This window comes from Trichomonas vaginalis, chromosome II (assembly GCF_026262505.1).
Source record: "Trichomonas vaginalis G3 chromosome II, whole genome shotgun sequence".
Classification (NCBI taxonomy): Eukaryota; Parabasalia; order Trichomonadida; family Trichomonadidae; genus Trichomonas; species Trichomonas vaginalis.
In genome coordinates, this window is record NC_067204.1 from 13,837,644 (window position 1) to 13,858,303 (window position 20,660).

The following is a 20,660-nucleotide window of genomic DNA, read 5'->3' on the forward strand; positions in this document are numbered from 1 at the left end:
ATCAGGGTACGCATTCTTGAGTAAATTAAAATGTATTCGTCACGTCGCAGATGATAAAAATTTATGTGTTCTTAATTCATTTTATGGACTTTAGCCCTGGACTCTCTGAGTCTCGGACTTTAAAAAAAATAAACTTTATTTTTATTTATTTTTTAATTTTTATTCTTACATAAATGAAAAAAATGGAACAGCTAAAATGAATGATAATCAAATAAGAGCCGAAGGTAGAAGGTTATTTAAACGCTTCTATAACATTCCTGATGGTGTTAATCCTAAAACTCGTAGAAGTTATTTAAATGAAGCCATAGATGCATATGAAGGATTTGACATTTCATCAGAAAGTGAGAGGTTAGCAAGAATGTTAAACGTTAATATTGATTTTTATTATTGTGACCCTCAACCAGAAGACGTAGACATTAACAAGGTAGACTTTCCATTAGTGGAATCAATAATGATAGATCCAGAATTTGAAACAGTAAATATTTTATTAACACAGAGTCCATGTGGAAAACTTCACGCTGACAGAATTACAGACGTTGAAGCACTCACAGGATATAAAGTTTGCCCCTTTTGCAAAGAAGAAGTATATTCTATCCGTGATGATCCAGAAAGGAAAAACCAAAGAAGATTTTTAAAACATTGTGAGAAATGTAAAGAAAATAATGGAAGATTAATTCAAGACGTTCAATTGCAAAACACACAACAACCATATGCACCACATATCACGAAACAGAAGATATATCAGTGGTTATTAGCACATAATTTGCAGGAATATTATAAACCAACAAGATATTATATTACTTTTGACTTCGAAACATTAGAGACTAAAGAAGAACTTCAACTTTCTGAATGTGCAACTTTGAACGCTTACTTAAAACCATTTATGGTATCATCAACTGTCAAAATAAAGCCGCAAAGCGGCGAGGTCGTAGACCGTGATAAAACATTTACGAGGAATTTTTGCTTAACATCAAGTGATTCGTTCATCTCTGATTGGATTGAATTTTTATTTTCAACCTGTTCATTAGTTGCTAAATCAAATATTGAACAATATGAAGAATTAATGAATACATTAAATGAGAAACAAAAGGAAGCAATGAAAGAGCTTTTAGATGAAGAATTTAATAAAGTGAATATCATTGGTTTTAATTCGGGAAAGTTTGATTTAAATTTAATTCTTCGTGATTTAAATACTGCAAAATGGAAGATAAAATCAATGCTGGGTTCTTCTTCTCAATTTAAGCAAGTCATAGTAAAGAAAACAAACTGTCCATATGAATTAAGATTTATTGACATCAGAAATTATATAGCGGGTGGAACATTAGACCAATTCACTCAAGATTTCGGAAACAATAAATCACGTGTTAAATCCTTTTTCCCTTATCAATTCATCACATGGGAGAATTACGAAGATGAATTATATAAAAAGGAACCATTCACTCAAGATTCATTTTATTCAGCATTAACACAAGAAACAATATCCGATTCAGATTATCAAATATATCTCAATGATGCTAAAAATTTTGAGAATAGATTAGAATATTTTATTCATTATTGCAATAAAGACGTTGAAATTATGATTGACCCAATTGATAAAATTATCGAAGAAACATTTGTTTATAAAATTGACATGCTTCATAATCTTTCTTTATCATCGAATGCATCAATGATTCGTTACGCGTTAGCATATAAGAACTTCAATCCTAACGAAACATATCCAGAAGAAGAAAATGTGGAATCAAGTTTTGAATTAACAAAAAAGTATTGGAAATATAAAATTGATCATATAAGAAACAAGATGAAAAGGCGAAAAGAGATACCAAAAACAATGTTTCAATGGATGACTATCAATACTATCACGATTTAATCCTTTCATCTAAATGCAAAATGTGTGGTAAAGCGTTTACATATGTAAATAAACCAACATTGGATAGAATCGATAATGAAAAACCACATACCAAAGAAAATTGTCAGTTAATGTGTTGTTATTGCAATGTCGTAAAATCAAATAAAGATGAAGATGTTCAACGTTTAAGAATCAATTTAAGAAATTATGCATTAAAAAATAATTTACCAATGACTTTAGATTCAGTTGAAGCTTATCACATTCTCCGTAATGGAATTACTGGTGGTCTATCAAATGTTCAACATCGTGTTAATCTTAAAGGAATCACGCACATTAATAAACTTTCATATAATCCAGAAACTAAAACTGTATCAAATGAGGACACCACCAACATTATGACTCATTTCGTTGGAGTTGACTTTAATTCATTATATCCTTCATCATTTTCATCTAATCCTCATGATTTCATTCAATATACTGACCATAAAATGTATATGCCGGGAAGATTGAATGGTGTTATCATTTGTGATACAGCAACAAAGAAAGCAAAAGCACTGGGAATTATTAAGAAGAAAAATACTTTATTCGTGGCTGAAGTAAAGGGTCACATTGATGAAAAATACATTAATGATTACATAAACTTTTTACCGATAATAAGAAACTTAGATATTATCACAGATGAAAAAACAATTGGTAGTTTTATGTATAATTACATGAAATCAAACAATCTACCAGTTGACCAGAAACAGAGAAAATTAACTCAGTTAGCATCAACACACAACCAATATCAACCATTTTCTTCTTATTATCTTTGGTATCTAATAGACAGATTTCATTTTATCATTGATGACATTCAATCAATTTTAACATTTACGAAAAACACTTGTTTTAATGAATTTGCGAACGAATTTATGAACGAAAGACAAAAGGCTGAATTAGAAGGAAATAAAGGAAAAAGTTTATTTTGCAAGATTTCACTTAATGGATCATATGGTTACGATGCAATGAATACACAAAATTACGCAAAGACTAAAATAATGAATGCACAGAAGGCACGCGTTGCATGTATGTCAAATAAGTTTAAAAACATAAGAGAAATAGGAGAGGATACATATCAAGTGATGCTTAAAGATAGATTTTATAGATGTGATACATGTTTACAAGAGGCATTCTTCACTTTAGATAATGCTAAATACTGGTATTTGGTTTTCATTTATGATTTTATGTATAAATGCATGGATGTTAATCGTTTTCATTTCATTGAAGGTGATACTGATTCATCTTATTGGGCAATCGCTGGCGACCAAATCTTCCTAACACTCAAGCATTTCAAGCAATTGTTACCGATAAACAATTTTATGATAAAAACATTTTCAAATTCGCACCATTTGATTTCTTCTGTTTTGATGAGAAATTTAAACCTAAATTAAAGAATAAAGCTGAAGAAAAAGCACATGAGAAGAAGTTATTGGGTTTAGCAATTGAGAAACAAGGTGATAACATGGTTGCTTTATGTCCTAAGTGTTATACATCATTCAACGGTTCAATTGATGGAAGTGATTTTAAAAAGATTGCACAAAAAATGAAAGGTGTTAGTTTACGACAAAATAAACAATTAACACCTAAAAATTATTTGGATATAATAAATGATAAATTGATATTTGATGGTCAGAATATTAATTTACAACTTAAAAATGGGTCAATGACTCGCTTAACAATTGGTAAGACTGCATTAACAGGAGCACACACTAAGGCTGTATGTTGTGAAAATGGATGTTGTATGCCATTTATTTAATAAAATACCACAGAAGAGACAAAAGGAACCGTTAATGATGGTTTTGATACTATGATTCAAAGAGGTGGGCACCCTTAAAACATTGATTTTATTTTTATATAAATGGATAACACAGATTTAAAAAATTTAATTGATGATTTAGTACTTAATCAAAATTTCTTATTATTATGATTAAAATCATATCTCCAAAAATATAATAATAATATAACGGGTGATGATATGGAATATTATTATCCATATTATAAAAATGAAATTTTGAAATATCATAATAAAATAATTTCTGAAATTAAAGACAAAATTAAAAATAATGAATATTCAAAGGGAAAAACTAAATCACAACTTAAACAGTTGAAAGATTTCAAAAATAAAGTATTAACAGAAGAAGATATTGATGAATTATATAAATTATATAATCATGAGCCGCAAAAGCCAAAGGAACAAAACGCCCAGGTTCTTCAGACCATAAATGAAGCACAAGCTTTAATTTATGATTCATTAGTTAAACCATATTCAGCCCGACTTTTAAATGAAGATCAACTTTTGGAATTCATCCTTCAACATAAACTCGAAGCGGGAAAGTATATCAAACCTTTATATACAGCATATTTAAAACAAATGAATAGAATACATCCAGAATTAATGAAGGAAGGAATGAATTCCAAAATCAAAGCAGATAAAATTAAACCACTTACAACACCAAAACCTCCAACAGTAGTACCTCCTCCTCCTTCAGTTAATCCTTCATCATTCACTTTATTATATCCATTTCAAACATTAAGAAGCAAAAAGATTTTAAAAAGGATTTCAAGATATTAAATAAACCAATTGACCCAAAAATTCAACCATTAAAGGAAAAATTTAGTCGCCTTCATTTGCACCATATCCATATTCATACGAAATTGATCATTTAGAATATTCAAAAGGAAACGTTACTTATTTATTTGTCATTAACATTAACACTAGATATTTATATTGCATTCCAGTGAAAGGGAAAACAGAACAGGAAACACGAAGAGCTATTCAATACTTACTAGATCATGAAAGAGTAGATAATATCAGGGGTGATGGTGATAAAGGATTTCAGGCAGCTATGGCTCATTATTTCCCACAAATTAATTTTTACTTTTCATCCTCTCCATATACGTTTCATAATAAAATAGTTGATGCGGTAATGAGAACTCTTAGAGATGCGTTAGGGGTTAATGGTCAGATATACTGGGATGGAAATCATGACTCCATCATACAAGTTAGTATATTATTACAATAATACATGGCATAGAACCATAAACATGAAACCAGTGGAAATGAAAAATGATATTTCAAAAGAATGGGAATATATTAGAAAGCAAATGGAAAGGTTGAATGATGTTAAACGTGAACAAATTAATTCGGGGCTCATGAATTTTAAACAAGGGGATAAAGTTTTGATTCATCTCGATTATGGAAAAACTGATAAATCAATGACAAAAAGAAGACGAAGATTTGACACAATAGCTGAATTTGTTAGATATATTAACGGCAATGCATTAGTTGAAGTTGACAATAAATTAATAGAAATTCCGATTTATTTTATTACTCCATTATATTTAAATGATATTTAATTTTTTTATTTCGTAAGAAATGAGTGACAACAAGCAGTCAAGAGTCCAGACGATGAATATAAAAAGAAACTAAACAGAATTAAATCAAAAATATGCTATTACAAAAAGAAGCGCAATGCGGTGGGGTTGAAAACAATAAAACTAATGGAACTGAAAACGATAAAGAGAGGAAAGAAATAATCGAAAAATTAGAAACTTACCGTTCAATCATTAAACTGAGTGAAGCAAAAATAAAAGAATTTAATAGAATAAATAAATTGGTTGGAAGAGATGAATTTAATAAAGATGAATTTTTAAACTCTATCCAAATTTAATTTTTATTCCTCTTCGACAACATCTCTCTTTCCATCATTACTGCATAACCACATTTTCTCAATTTTAGTGGTTTGTTATTTTTAACATGTTCTTGCATCATTTTTATCATTTCCTCCCTTGTTATGATTCGTGGTAAATTTTGAGCTTGTGGGGTATTCATTTATGATAAAAATAAAAATTTAAATTATGCCGTTCTAAAGTTTGTGACAACATGACATTTTGACAACATCATGGGTTATTCAATAATTAATTATTTTTGAAGAACTGAAGGGGTCACCAGGTCACCAGGTCACCAGGTCATTTAACTTCTCTGAAAAAATGTGACAACATGACATTTTGACAACATCATGGGTTATTCAATAATTAATTATTTTTGAAGAACTGAAGGGGTCACCAGGTCACCAGGTCACCAGGTCATTTAACTTCTCTGAAAAAATGTGACAACATGACATTTTGACAACATCATGGGTTATTCAATAATTAATTATTTTTGAAGAACTGAAGGGGTCACCAGGTCATTTAACTTCTTTTAAAAAATGAGACAACATGACATTTTGACAACATCACAGGAGGAAGGCAGTTATGACTTATTTTTGAAGAACTGAAGGGATCACCAGGTCACCAGGTCACCAGGTCATTTAACTTCTCTGAAAAAATGTGACAACATGACATTTTGACAACATCACAGGAGGAAGGCAAAAATAAATTCCAGTCATACTTTATAAAGCTTCATTCACAGGTATTTCATCGTCAGTAAATGATTCCTCATTATCGTTTGGTTCAATTTGTTTATATAATCCTTTCATTTCTTCTTTCAAAACATAATACCATGTTTGTTTACCATCTATTTTTCTTTGTTTCCTTTCACATTTATCCTTAATGCTCATTTGAAAGTTTTTGTCTTTCATGTCTGATGGTTTGCAGAATAGAGCATTTTTACACGTCATACCTGCACATAATTCATCATAATGTGTATTTATCCATTCATCTAAAGGATTTGTTGATAATTCTATTAAATCTTGTTTGGCTTCAGTCATCGGTATGATTCGTACATTAAATGATGAAAGGTCATATTGCATAAAATACGTCAGTAAATTATCATAAAATTCCTTAGTGCATGAATCCATTAAATTCTTGAAGTAATCAAATTGACCCTTGAATTTACCATTAACCCTTAAAACTACGTATCTTCTGTCTCCAACTTCAATTTTGACGGGTAGACGTTATTAGTTACGAAAATGAAATTGGCAACATTCTGAGCTGTTCTTCTGGGTTGATTCTTATCATTAATTCTAATCTCATTATCCGTAATAATTGATTTCAAAGCGTTGAAGTTTGCGAGTCTATCTTCACCTACATTCTTGAGTTCATTAAGTACAAGAAACATTTTATTTTCAACTACTGAGTTGAAATTACCCGTTAGCTCACTTATTTCAGTAATGTTTTTACATGAATAACCAGCGAGAAGTTCAGAAATAATATCTGTAAATCTGTTTTTACCTGTTCCCTGAAGTCCTTTCAAAATAATTGCTGTTTCATTCTTGATTCCAGGATGTTGAATCATTGATGCAATCCAGCCGAGAAGGTATTTATACACTTCATCGTTATTATCACAAATGGCTTCTTTAATGAAATTCATAAACATCTCAATTTTTGAGTAATCAGGCTTTTCAAGAATGTTGTATTTATAACCCTGAAACGTTGAGAAAACATCTGGGGAATCAGATTTAAAGCAAACACCCTTAACGGTTAATGAGGATAATTGATTTAATAGTACGTCCCATGCTGTTATGGTTTTACCTTCTTCTTTAAATAATTTAATCATTTTGAGTGACTCTTTCATGTTTGATTGAAGAACGAATGATATTTGATTCATTTTGTCGTGGATATTATAGTCCTTTTGAATGAAATATTTATTTCCACAATCTACAAAACGGATTACACGTGATAAATCCTCAATTACTTCAGAACTGTTTTTATACTGATGATTTTCAGCCTTGCGTCTAATATCTGTTATCAAAAACGAGTCATCAAGTTTTATATCAAATGTTATTTTTGGCTTACGTAATAAAGGTAAAACATATTCATCATAATATTCCTTTTGATAAAGTTTTAGAATCTTCACCAAAACAAATGGAGAAGTCATTAAATGTGCATATCTACTACGTGCTTTTTCAAAATTACTTTTTGCATTTTCAGTTAAATTGCAGAAATTATAAACGTTATCGTATGCTTCATTAATTAAATGATTAGGTAACGAATTAATTGCTTGAAACAGTGTGAATAATGTAACTTCTTTTTCTAAATTCATGTTTCCACCATCATTATGTACTTCAAAATCACTAATGCCATCAACTATGCTCTGGGCAAGTTTATCGTCAATGTTTACATCTTTGTTTTCATTCATGATATTCTTTATTTCTTCGTTCTTCTGTTCAACTCTTACCTTAATATTCAAATCATTTAATATATCATTCACTGTTCTGGTTAATGTTGAATCATAACTTCCACGAATGAATGAGTATGTATTGATTGGTTCTGTTGCATTCTTGCGAACTCTTGAATCAGCCATAACCACTAATGAACGCTTTGAATCATCCATTGAAGTCATTATATCAATATCATAATCATTGCAGGAATAGCATTTAATCATTCTGTTCGAAACTGCATAGAAGAAATTAGTGTTGCAATAAATGTGAAGACCTCCTGAAGCGGTTTTAACGATAACATCTTTATCCGAAAGTTTTGATAAAATGTCTTTTCTAACTGTTTCTTTAAGTTCATCATTGTACGATTTATTGATATCAACATCTATAATCGTTAAATTTGAAATTTTATTTACTAATAAAGCTGTACCAGTTTTCCTTCCTCTTCCTCCATCATGTTTGAGGTAGTTATGTAAATCAATCTTGTTTTCACCAATTCTTTCGTTGAGGGTTTTAGTTTCTGCCACAACTAATTCCTCAGCTAATGAATCAATAACTTTTTCATCAGAAACGATATAGTTGTTGTTGTTGTTTGTTGCTGTCATTTATATAGGAATAAAAAAATAAAAATAATTTTAAAACTAACTTTATTTTTGGGCTGCATCAAATTTTCGTAAATGTTGTCAAAATGTCATGTTGTCACATTTTTTCAGAGAAGTTAAATGACCTGGTGACCTGGTGACCTGGTGATCCCTTCAGTTCTTCAAAAATAAGTCATAACTGCCTTCCTCCTGTGATGTTGTCAAAATGTCATGTTGTCTCATTTTTTCAGAGAAGTTAAATGACCTGGTGACCTGGTGACCTGGTGACCCCTTCAGTTCTTCAAAAATAATTAAATATTGAATAACCGGAAACCATAAACGTAAACATTAACGATAAAATTTATTTCCAGGACTGTTGTCAAAATGTCATGTTGTCTCATTTTTTCAGAGAAGTTAATTAACCGAGTGACACATGGTGACGTAGTGACACCCTCAGTTCTTCAAAAATAATTAATTATTGAATAACCGGAAACCATTTACTCACAATATTTTTGTACAAAACGACCCCAAGCTTTTAACTTCTTTTCTGCAGCTTCTAATGCTATCTTAGCGAGTTCATATTCTCTAAATTCTCTCTTTAAATTTTCTTGTTCCCATTGGTCTAGTTCGTATGGAGAATTTCTATAACCATAACATATCTCACGTTCATGTTCTAATTGTTTTTCGCACATTTTTCTAACTTCTTCTTCAAACAAATGTTTTGCATTCTCTACTGTATCTTCGAGTTCTTCTTCATCTAATTTCTCATGAACTTTCTTGTCTATGGAGTCCATAATATCTTTGACATAAAATGCATACTTTACAGAGCACCATTCAGCAACAAAATGAACGAGGTCAGGATGTATGTAAATACCTTTGAATTCATTCATGACACCCTTTGTAAGCTCATAAAATGCTTGTTTTGAGGTCGAGCCACTTTTGGCTCCACCGTATTCGTTCATCCAAAACTCAAGAATTTCCTGCATTTTAGTACTATTGAGAAATCTGTTTAAATGGTTTAACTTTCCCGCTTCTCTTGCCATCTTTGTTGCATTAATGTAACCATCCTTGTCTCTACGTAAGACTTCAATACCGTTATAAGTGCCTTTTGTGAATGTTTCACCATTAGATTTGTTAGTGAATGTTTTTGCTTCGACCGACATTACTGTTCTTACATACAAAATAAAAAGTTAGAAAAAATAAAACTAACGTTATTTTTCTATCTTGAGAAAATACATGATAAGTCATAACTGCCTTCCTCCTGTGATGTTGTCAAAATGTCATGTTGTCTCATTTTTTCAGAGAAGTTAATTAACCGAGTGACACATGGTGACCTGGTGACCCCTTCAGTTCTTCAAAAATAATTAATTATTGAATAACCTGAAAACATGAGACTTTGTCTCCGGACTCTTTGAGTCACTTAACGTAAACATTTATTTCTGCAGTTCATCCATTACTTCATTACCTAATTAATTACAGACATAAAATATATTTAGTTCATTCGGTAAGCCTGCAAAGTAGGCTCAAGTGTGTTTATTGAATGCGGTACCATGCGAATATAGTCACAAATGGTGGCATGTAATCTTTACCCAAGCCTGTTGGATTTGTTGTGAAAGTGTGTGAATGATTTCCTCCTGGTTCAGTTGGTCGAAAAGTCTTTTTTGCCGAATGGTTATAATCTGGAGATAAAACGTCATTGCCAGCATAATATTCTGAGTTGTATAATGGATGGTCTCTTAATGAGTGACTATGGTCACCAGAAAAGTTTGTAGTTCCTGTATGAGTGTGCGGTGGAAGGTTTGCTTCAGTAATTTTCTTCGAACCTCCTGTTTCCTTTGAAGAGTTTGCACAATACAAAAACCTGTCAACTATTTGTTCCCATGCACCAACACCAAACATTACTTGAGGACCTCTTGCATCCATAGATGTATAAATAGAACCTACTGGGTTCATTAAATCAAACATATGAGATATTATAGGATTGTCTCTTTTGAACTTAAGATATAGTGTAACTATTTCAGGTTTCTTCTGGTTTGTGTCAGAATATTTTTTATAATATAATCTTATGTTTTCAGGGTAGGTAAAATCTTGACTATAATATTTATTTCTGTCATCTGTATAATAATATACTATTCTCGTTTTTTCTATTGCATTATATCTTTTATATCTATAATAATCTAAATATAATGTTAGTTTTTGTTCATCTACATGTGGTGTTCTGTCGTCATCTCCATAGTCATAATAATATGGTGCTGGAGCTGGGTCAGCCAACGTCATATCTGCCATTTCATAAACTCTTAAATATTTCTTTTGTTCGTCTCCATATAAGTTTAAGTAACAGTTGTTGTCTAATGGAACTTTAACTTGTGTACCATTATTCTTTATATAGCCTACATACATTTCATTGTTATTTTTCGGAATGAGTTTATACCGTATACCATTTTTTAAGGAGTGTACAAACTCCCATCTAAAATATTTGTTTTCTTCATAGACAGAAACATCCCCAACAATAGTTTCAATATTTTTTTTTGTTCCTATCAAACTTTGGTATATTTCGTTAACATATGTTTTATCTGCTTTCTTCTCTAACTCATCGTTAACATATGTTTTATCTGCTTTCTTCTCTAACTCATCGTTAACATATGTTTTATCTGCTTTAAGGTCTAAACATCCTGAAACCCATCCTGTATCAGCTTTAACTTTAAAAGTCTCCAATGTCCATTCATGATACCATTCAACCCTTTCTTTAATTTCATTATCTTTTTCATCAACATAAACCAAATTTGCCTTCTTATTTAACTCACTATCCACATATTCCTTATCTGCTTTCTTCATTATGTCATTTAGGAAACCTTCTATGAATTCCTCATTTAAATTAAATCTTCCAATCTTCAAAACTTTAGGAAATGCATTTAATGCGTAATATCTCTGTTCTTCTGGTGGAATTGATGTTATATCATCCGTTATTCCTTTAATTTTTGAATTCATAAATAAAATTTCTTTTATATTTGATATCACTGCACCACCCTTGCAAACGAATTCGAAATGGTCATTTTTCAATACTATCTCCAAATCTCCATATTTCAACCTTTGCGTTTGTTCTGCCGTCTTTGAATTATATGCATATATGGCGTATGTAATGGTCTGAGGGACCTGGGTGTTTTGCGCCTTAAGTTGCTGTGGTTTAATCATTTATTATGATTTAAAAATAAATATTTAATCCGTTATCTCATCACCTATTTTTTCTATTTGAAATTGCCATAATATCTCATTCATGAATTCTAAATCACAATCAAATAGGTCAGTTATTCTAAATTTAATATTTGATAAATCTTTTGAATGAAGAATAAATGAATTCCCGGATAATTGAAACGGATATGATAAAGAAAATGTGTTTAAGTTGATGGATAAAATGTTTTGTATTGATGGGTAAGAGTTAGGGTCTAATGTTTGATGTGAAAATCTCATTGGGGTATTAACTTTATCACATTTGATTAAAATGAAATTGGAACCAGTGTCAGAATACAAAACATCCCCAACATCTTTTTCAAAATTTAATATCCCCAACAATGAACGAAAATGAGGAGTACAAAATTTAATTTTCAGCGGAAATTTAATAAGGTTATTTATTTCATCAAGTTCAAAAAGTTTATAGGTTTGATTTAAAATTTTCTTCATACCATACGATAAATGATTCATTTAAATAACTTAAAATCATGTTAATATCCCATTTCGTTATCACATTATTTATATACATATCATACGTTTTTCATGGTCATCTTTAATAAATGATATATAATCTGAAGGGTCTAAAAGAATGGGATTAAATTTACCACTCACAGAAACGAGAGTAACATTATAAATTCCGCTAACTGTTAAATTTAATTCACAGCTATTATTCGAAATAATATTGATAATTGACATTTTTATTACGATTAAAAATATGTAAGTGTTATTTTCCAGTGATAAATAAAACTAGAATAAGATTAATCAAGAATTCATAAATTCAACGAATAAGAAATTCATTCATGTTATAAATTTTAGTGTTTTCAGAAAATATGAGTCAATGTCATATATCAACAGGTTATATTTCACTTCATTCAAATTTAGTTCAATCAAACCCATATAATGACCATTTCATAAGATTTTCAGATGGTATTAAAAATGTAATTGATAGATTAAAATATGAACAGATTGACAATATCGAATTTTTGGAATTTTGGTTTAAATATCCTGATGGAAAAAGATTGAAGTTAAAGATAAAGCTGATACTATAACAAAACAATTACAATGACCGATCCAGATAGTGGGGAACAAAAAAGAAATAAAAAAACGATAGAAACTGGTGAAAGGTCAATTATTATTGATTATGATTCAAAGGATTATTATTCGATAATGTTAATGCTTGAATATTAAATAGCCTTAAAAAGAATTTTTCAAGTGATATTTTATATTCATCAACTATTTTATTATAAATATCATTATATGTTAATGAAGTTCAGTTGTTGTTCCGTTCTTTGATATCTTAATTGTGCTAATATCCTTTATAGGATTTATTTTTGCAACTGTTCCGCAGCATGAAACCTCATCATCTATGAAAAATTGAATCTTAACGTCTGAATCTTGAACATCACAAAGAATGGCGATAATGTGAATTAATGATTCATAAGGTAAAATAATTAAACCAGATTGGTCAATTAAATTTATTATTGAATCATAATTATTAATTATTATATCACGGTAAATTTTCATTAATTCTGAATTAATGTCTATTTTATATGGCGCATTGCGACTGGAATCGTAGATTCCTGGGTTCTCGATGTTTGATGAAAGAGGCGGGGGGTATGTTGGATAAGTGGGAATTTCAACAGGTTCTTTACCGGGTTCAGATAAAATGATTGGTCTCCATCTTCTTTATTTTGCTCTCCTCATTCTTCGGGAAGTCACGAGTTAATAAATTGGACTGTGTTGCTGACCTTGTTAATTCAGGCTAACATTAACTTTAACATTTTGAATAATTCGTGATTTATCATCATTTACGTTATAACCAACCGTAATCTCTGCTTTTGCGTTTGTGTTCTTTTGACTTGTGAAACGTCTTCTCATTTATAATTGAATAAAAAAAAGAAAAATATATTTAAAGTTTTATTTAGTTGTTACGGTAATATCCCAAGGTTCATCCTTGTTTTGCTTATACTTTCTTTGTAACTGCACCAATTATGTTTTGATATTGCTTTGAGTTTCTTCCAGTCTTATTTTATCATTTACAATATCTTTAATCATTTCATTACATGCATTCTTAAAACCATCTGATTTTTCTAATTTACGTCTATCACTTTCTTTAATTAAATCAAAGTTATAACCTTGTTGAGAATAAAGTGGTTTCTTTATCAATTCCTTGAACGCTTCTGAAAGTGAAGATGAAGAAATTCTTGCCACTTGAATTGGTTTAAATTCTGCTTTCATTGCTTCTTTCTGTTCATTGAACACTGGATCGAATAAAGCAACTTTAAAGAATTTCTTAGCTGGAATTTCAGGTCTAATATTTGCATATTGACCATCAAACTGATTAACATATCGTGGTAATCCATCCGGTCCCTCTTCAACAGCATTTAATTCTTCATTGAAATAAGAATATGGATTATAACGGTATGAATTAATTGGACCATTTTCACCTTCTCCAATGTATTGTTTAACAGCTTTTCCATTTCATCAAATTGCATAGGATAACGTTCATTATATGCTTTACGTTTAGGATAATCAGTATAGTTAATTTGTAACCATTTATGACTTTAATATTACCTTGACCATCAGTAACGAAAACTTCATTTATACCATCAGGTTTTCCATTTGGACCCGTAATGTCTGCTTCGTGTGCTTCCCAATTTGGACCATGACGTTTGGCATATGCTTGAGCTTCTGGTAATGTTAAAACGTTTCTCATTTGTTTAACATCCTTTTGAAGACCGGCAACAATGTGGACTAATTCTTTCATTCCGTCTGGAACTTTCATAGTTCTATTATATGCACCCTTTTTGTTTGTCCCTTGTTTTAATGGAACCTGTAGAAGATTTGCTATTTCTGTCATTTTAATTATAAATAAAAAATAAAAATTAATCATAAAAAGTTAATCAAATTTAACACCTCCTTTATTTAAATCAACTATTATTTTTCCATGTTCTCCTAATTGTTGATATTGTGTGTAAAGTTCATTAATGCTCATTGGTAAATTCACTTGATAAAGCATAACGTTCAACTGTTGACGACTAAAACCACTGAAAATAAAAAGGGTGGACAGGTTTGATTTAATGTTTGTGCTTAATGCTTTGAAATATTGAACAGCCATAAAGAATGAACACTGAATGTATCGACATTGAGTTAATAACTGATTAAAATATGATTTCTCATTTGTTATTAGTTTTGATTTCACTGCATCATCTAGAAAAATGAGTGAATGCAAAAATTCTCTATCAAAATTTGAAATAGAAAGTGTTTCAAATAATTCATCCCGTTGTTTATCAATAATTTTATCCTCTAATCCTTGCTTCTTGATTGTATTATATAATTCTTTATACATTAAAAAGTTTTTTAAATAATCTTCTGCTTCTTTTTGTGATAAATAAATAATTGGAATTTTGATTAAATGCTTTAAAGATTCAAATGTATCATCTGAAGGTGAACCTGAACGGTTGATATAAATTAACACATGTGAATAGGGGGAAGTGTTAGCAATAATGATAATTTGTTTTAATATCGTTAATGTTTTACCTTTATTTTGTTTACCAATTGCTGCAGTGATTGAATTTAAATAACATTCAGAATATGGAATTTTCATTAATTTTCCTTAGATAGAGCATTTCTATTATCACTCAATGCTTCATTAATCATATCATCTACGTATGTATTATATACTCCGCTAATTCTTCATAAGGGGTGGATGAATTTAAATCCATTTAATCAAAATAAATTTATAATTTTAAACATTTCTATTCATCAATATTTCATCATATGAACTTCTATACTGTGGTGGTGTACCTGTTGGATGATATTTCAAACCTTCATCGGTGTCCATGTCCAATATGTAGTCCTAGTAAACCAAACCTGAGGAGGATTTGTCACCTTTGAACAGTAAGTGTCATTTTCACCCTGAATGATTGGATAAGCTTTCACTTGTACTGTAACTTGTGAGTTGAAAGTTTCTAATCCATCAAAGAATATACCCGCTCCATCACGTTGAACTGGAATAGTGCATAAGAATGAAGTTTGGTCTTTCCATGTTCTAGCTAATGCGTGCCATTATCATCATTCAGTGGTCTAGTTAATGAGTCCTCGTATTCTTCTGTGCATTCATTCACTCCATCTAAATCAGAAGCTTGAAGCATACGTGTAAAGAATATGTCGCCCACTGTGGTCATCGCTTGATCGGGGAAGTTTCTGGAATCTATAGTGACCTGAAGACCTCGAAGCATTGGATTTTCTAAAACTGTTCTTTGCATTGCATTCTTCGGAAATGTTAACACAACATCTGTAACATTATGAAGAGCGTATGAGAAATCTGAGCTAATACCTTCAGGAGTGATGCAACCTCCATTTAGTGAACGAACGTCAATATGTTGAGCTGGAATCATAAATGGATCTTCCTTACTGAATAAACGTGGTATTGCTTTAACTGATTCTTCAATTAAACCGTATCCTGGTGTAATGCATTTATCCTCTAAAACTTCCATCTTTGTGCATGAAATAATAACGTTATCAACTGTTGCGTCAGCAGATGTAGGCTAAGCTTGTAATTAATTTGGCAGGAAGTCCGATTTGTTGGAATTTGCGATCATATTTTTATAAACATGATTCATAATCTTTTCATAATTTTCATCAGTTATCTTTTCATAAACGTAATTTTGTAAATCAGCAACTCTTAACGGGTCAACCTGACAAAATACTAAAGTATCCCTGAAAACATAATATTTAAGAATGATTCACCAAATGATTTAGGATAATCATCGAACGCCTGAAATGCTAACATAAACAAATCATTTACCGGAATAATCATATCAAAAGTGACATCAACTTCTTCATTTGCGTTCTTGAAAACTTCTGAAGGGTCAATATATTTACCACAACTGAGTTATCATATTTTTGAACATTATTATATAACGAATGAACAAACTTTTTAACTTTCCTTTCTGATTTTGGTTTATATGTTGCAAATGCGAAAGATTCACGGGCGCAATCCATCTGAAGATAACCAGCATCACCTCTTTCGGTTTCTACTTCTAATTGTTTAAAGCTTTGATTTGATGATTTGTAACCAACGAATAAACGCATGCATTTAAAAGCGGCATCACATGTGAAAGCTTTATTTGAAACTAGAGTTGCTTTAACTTTGCGTTTAATATATGTGTCACCTAATTGGTTCACATCATGAGCCGGATTTGTAATTCTTAAATGAGTTTGTTTATCATCAAAATATGGAGCATCAGAGTCATAGCATGAACTTTCAAGTTCTCTATAATATCTTCTACCGTCATTCTTTGCGAATATTTCATTTATCTTTTCGAATGAATGAAATACATTTCCATTAATGGTTTAGTGTTTGGCACCAAATAGTTAGTCGTCATTTATTAATAAATAAAAAATCAAAATTAAAAGATGAAAATGAATTTTTAATTTTAATGAAATAATCAACTATGGCTGCAGGTATATTTAAGAAACTGTGGGATAAAGTAAAAAGAGGAGCGCATAAAGTTTGGGAAACAATGAAGAAAGGAGCAAATTGGATATTTAAGAATAAAGAAGCAATTAGTGACGTTGCTGAATCAATAACGCCAAAAGCCGCCCCAATAAGAGAAATATTAAATAAAGGAGAAAAAGTTTATCAAAGACTTCAACCGATACTAAGATAAAAATAATATTTATTTTTCCACTATCTACCTCCTATTTTATTAAGTATTCCTTCAGCTATTCCACCAATTGCGTTACCCGCTTGTGCTCCCATCGCCGGATTACCTGCTTTAGTGCCTAATACTCCACCTATGATAGTTCCTGCCGTTTTCGCTACTGGTGCCAAAAAGTTTGCTACAGGTTTAATAATCTTTTGATGAACCCAACCCGCAGCTTTCTTAATTCCTTCCCATAATTTTTTAAAGAATCCTGCCGCCATTTCTGATTTAATATTAATTAAAAAATATATTTCATCACTTATATTCTAATTTTTATTTAATGATAAATGAAACCAATTTTAAAAATAAATGAAACAGAGGAGGAAGAAATAAATGAAAGTAAAAATGTTCAACAAAAAATAAACGTTGTTAAACCAATTACTGAAATAAAAATTTTTTCATCTGTTGAAGAATTTAATGACTATTATGCTAATAATAAAAAATTATTTGAAGAATTGACAACGTGTAAATTGAATAAAATGTTTAAAGTTGATGGATTCAAAATTTCAAAAATAAAAGGAGTGGTTAGTTTGAAATCTATTCCTCAATCAAGAATCACCTCATTAATGAAAATAGATGATTTAACAAAAAGAATAGAAATTATTGAAGAAAGAATGAATCAAATAATTGATTTCATAAATCATGACTCGTTGAGCCCGGGTCCTTAAAGCCCATCACTGAGTTCAAGGTTATATTCATCAAATATTTCATTATTAAATGCAACTTCTGCTAGTTTATTTATTTTTTCAATACGATCATTTGAAAGTCTATCGTTTAATATTTTCTGAAGTTTTTCATTTTCTAGTTCTGAAACTTTATTTGGATGATATGTAAATTCATGAAATTCTTTGGCCTCGGTTTTGATCATTAATTTACAAAGAACTTTTGTGGTTGGAATTCGTTTGAACCATTTATTAGTTATATTCGTTATATATTCAATATCTGGAATTAATTTCCAAATTTTTGCATTTTCAATTAATTTATTATCAAATGCAAAAGCAATGGGTTTAATATTATGTTTACCTTTATAATATAAACTTTCTACATAATCATCGAAATAAACATCTACTTGTTTAACATTTTCAAGAATTGGTGAAAGAGCATCCATTAATTGATTGACGGTTACGAATCTTGATCCACTCATTTTCTTACGAATTAAAAAAATAAATTATTCAAAAATGTCAGAAGAAAATATAGGGTGTCCAAAGGTGCGTTTAGCACAGCGCTCTATATGAGACTATTAAAGGAGATATATGCTGATTATAAATATATAATAAAAAATATGAATATATGTATATGATGAGTAAGTTGTATTTTGGCGCCATGCCGGGATATAAAATGAATTTTGAGACAAGAGGCGGTTTCGCGGGAAATTTTGGCGGGATTTTTTCATTTTTTAATGAATCATAAAGAAAACATCTCGCTCTTGCAAAAAAATGCAAAGACTGTAAAAAAATCTACGAGACATTGGTAAAATGCTTCGGTATGGATGCTCCTAGCTATTCCACTGTAACGTATCATGTTAGGATGTATCACTTCATGAACAAAAGGCGCCCATCATAAAAATTGACAAAAAATCGCCGGATCAAAGAAAAATCAAAGCAATTCTTCAAGCGCTAGATGAAGACCCAAGAGCATCACTCAGAAGGATAGAGGAGATGACAAAGATACCACGTACAACAGTCAGTTATTATCTGCATAATATTTGAACTACAAACTAGCGTATACACGTTGGGTTCCGCACAACCTTAATTCAGTTCAAAAAAAATCTAGAGTCCAATCTTCGAAAGAGCTCCTCTCTATATTGGGTGCGTATCAATCCAAGAAGTTCGCTTTTTAGTAACAGGGACGAGTCTTGGTTTCAATATGCAACAGAAGCCAAAATCATGTGGATCCCGAAGGATGAAAATCCGCAAACATTCCCGAAGAAAAAAATTGACACACCAATGATGATGTTGTCGGTTTTTTGGGCGTGAATGGCATCATCGCAATTGATATTCTTAAAACCTAATACGATGAATGCTCAGTATCTAATTGACAATGTTCTTACTCAAATTATCAATTCTGATGAGTTTGAGAAATCCAAACAACAAAAACAAAAGTTTGCAATTCATTTTGATAATTCAAGAGTTCACAAAAGTCATAAGGTAATGAATTACTTGTTGGAAAACAATGTCAAAGTTGTTCCAAACCCAATTTATTCACCTGATATTGCACCCTCTGACTTTTATTTATTCGGCACGCTAAAAAAGAGAGCTGAAGGACGCGAATTCGCGAGTCCAGATGATCTTGAAAATTTTGTAAGAGAGCAATTTGAGCAATTTTCTCATGATGATTTAAAGCGTGTCTTTCAAGCCTGGATCGATCGCTGCGAACGCGTGATTGAATCCAATGGTGATTATATTTAAATAAACTTTATATATATGTAACTTGTTTATTTCTATTCGCAGTATTCAGGTTTGTGCTAAACACACCTTTGGACACCCTATATTTAAATAAATTATTTAAATTTTTTTACTCTATTCAAGAATTTTATTTTTGATATAACTCATTGAATTCAAAATTTTTTAAAAAATTGACACCATATATAACCAGTAGAAGTTCTGCCAGTAGAAGTTCTGCCAGTATAAACTCTACCAGTAGAAGTTCTGCCAGTAGAAGTTCTGCCAGTATAAACTCTACCAGTAGAAGTTCTGCCAGTATAAACTCTACCAGTAGAAGTTCTGCTAAAGTATTCATAAACACCTTTTTTATATCTTATTTACATCTAACATGCACCAATTTATTTTATAACTTTATTAATACTAAATTTTATTTCATACAAAAAGTAAAAATTCATAAGTTATATATTAATTTAATAAATTATATTATCATTTATAATAAAATTTTTCGAAATGCAGATAAATTTTAACATGTTCGAAATGAAACTATTATAAAATATATTCTTTTTATTAATGGTAATATAGGAATTGTAGGAATAAAAACTTTTTATAAATTATTCATAAATTTTTAAAATCGGTTTCATACAAAATAAAAATAAATTTTCATAAATGTAAGACATGAATTTTTAATGGTTTATTTTTTTAAAAAAATTTTTATTTCATTATGGTAGTGAATCTTTTATTCATGAAAATAATTATTTCTAATTTCTTTTACT

The 20,660-nt window shown here is 30.3% G+C and overlaps 5 protein-coding genes and 5 pseudogenes across 10 annotated transcripts, besides 2 other annotated features; 6 read left to right on the forward strand and 4 right to left on the reverse strand.

The window, feature by feature from the left end:
* Positions 1 to 15,393: part of a mobile genetic element that runs on past the window's edge.
* TVAGG3_0541140 lies at positions 174 to 1,623 on the forward strand (annotated as a pseudogene). The gene has a single exon. A coding segment is annotated over exon 1 (1,450 nt).
* Positions 1,837 to 2,803, forward strand: TVAGG3_0541150 (DNA/RNA polymerase superfamily; the record flags this gene model as incomplete). Its single annotated transcript, XM_051237909.1, has 1 exon — positions 1,837 to 2,803. A coding segment is annotated over one exon (967 nt), but the record flags the coding sequence as incomplete, so codon positions are not given.
* On the forward strand, positions 2,884 to 3,641 carry TVAGG3_0541160 (annotated as a pseudogene). Its single transcript has one exon. A coding segment is annotated over exon 1 (758 nt).
* On the forward strand, positions 4,281 to 5,148 carry TVAGG3_0541170 (annotated as a pseudogene). Its single transcript has one exon. A coding segment is annotated over exon 1 (868 nt).
* TVAGG3_0541180 (Prim-pol domain family) lies at positions 6,809 to 8,588 on the reverse strand (the record flags this gene model as incomplete). Its single annotated transcript, XM_051237910.1, has 1 exon — positions 6,809 to 8,588. A coding segment is annotated over one exon (1,780 nt), but the record flags the coding sequence as incomplete, so codon positions are not given.
* On the reverse strand, positions 9,062 to 9,727 carry TVAGG3_0541190 (uncharacterized protein; the record flags this gene model as incomplete). Its single annotated transcript, XM_051237911.1, has 1 exon — positions 9,062 to 9,727. One exon carries the CDS (start codon positions 9,725 to 9,727, stop codon positions 9,062 to 9,064), a length of 666 nt encoding a protein of 221 aa, XP_051095735.1.
* TVAGG3_0541200 (keratin-associated protein family) lies at positions 10,098 to 11,756 on the reverse strand (the record flags this gene model as incomplete). The annotated part of the gene is made up of 1 exon (XM_051237912.1): positions 10,098 to 11,756. The coding sequence occupies one exon, from the start codon at positions 11,754 to 11,756 to the stop codon at positions 10,098 to 10,100; it is 1,659 nt and encodes a 552-aa protein (XP_051095736.1).
* On the reverse strand, positions 13,756 to 14,652 carry TVAGG3_0541210 (annotated as a pseudogene). The gene has a single exon. A coding segment is annotated over exon 1 (897 nt).
* A 1,858-nt stretch (positions 15,394 to 17,251) lies between the features above and the next one.
* On the forward strand, positions 17,252 to 17,467 carry TVAGG3_0541220 (uncharacterized protein; the record flags this gene model as incomplete). Its single annotated transcript, XM_001326031.1, has 1 exon — positions 17,252 to 17,467. One exon carries the CDS (start codon positions 17,252 to 17,254, stop codon positions 17,465 to 17,467), a length of 216 nt encoding a protein of 71 aa, XP_001326066.1.
* Positions 17,468 to 18,697: 1,230 nt separating this feature from the next.
* Positions 18,698 to 19,991: a mobile genetic element.
* On the forward strand, positions 18,794 to 19,911 carry TVAGG3_0541240 (annotated as a pseudogene). The gene has a single exon. A coding segment is annotated over exon 1 (1,118 nt).
* Positions 19,992 to 20,660: the final 669 nt, after the last annotated feature.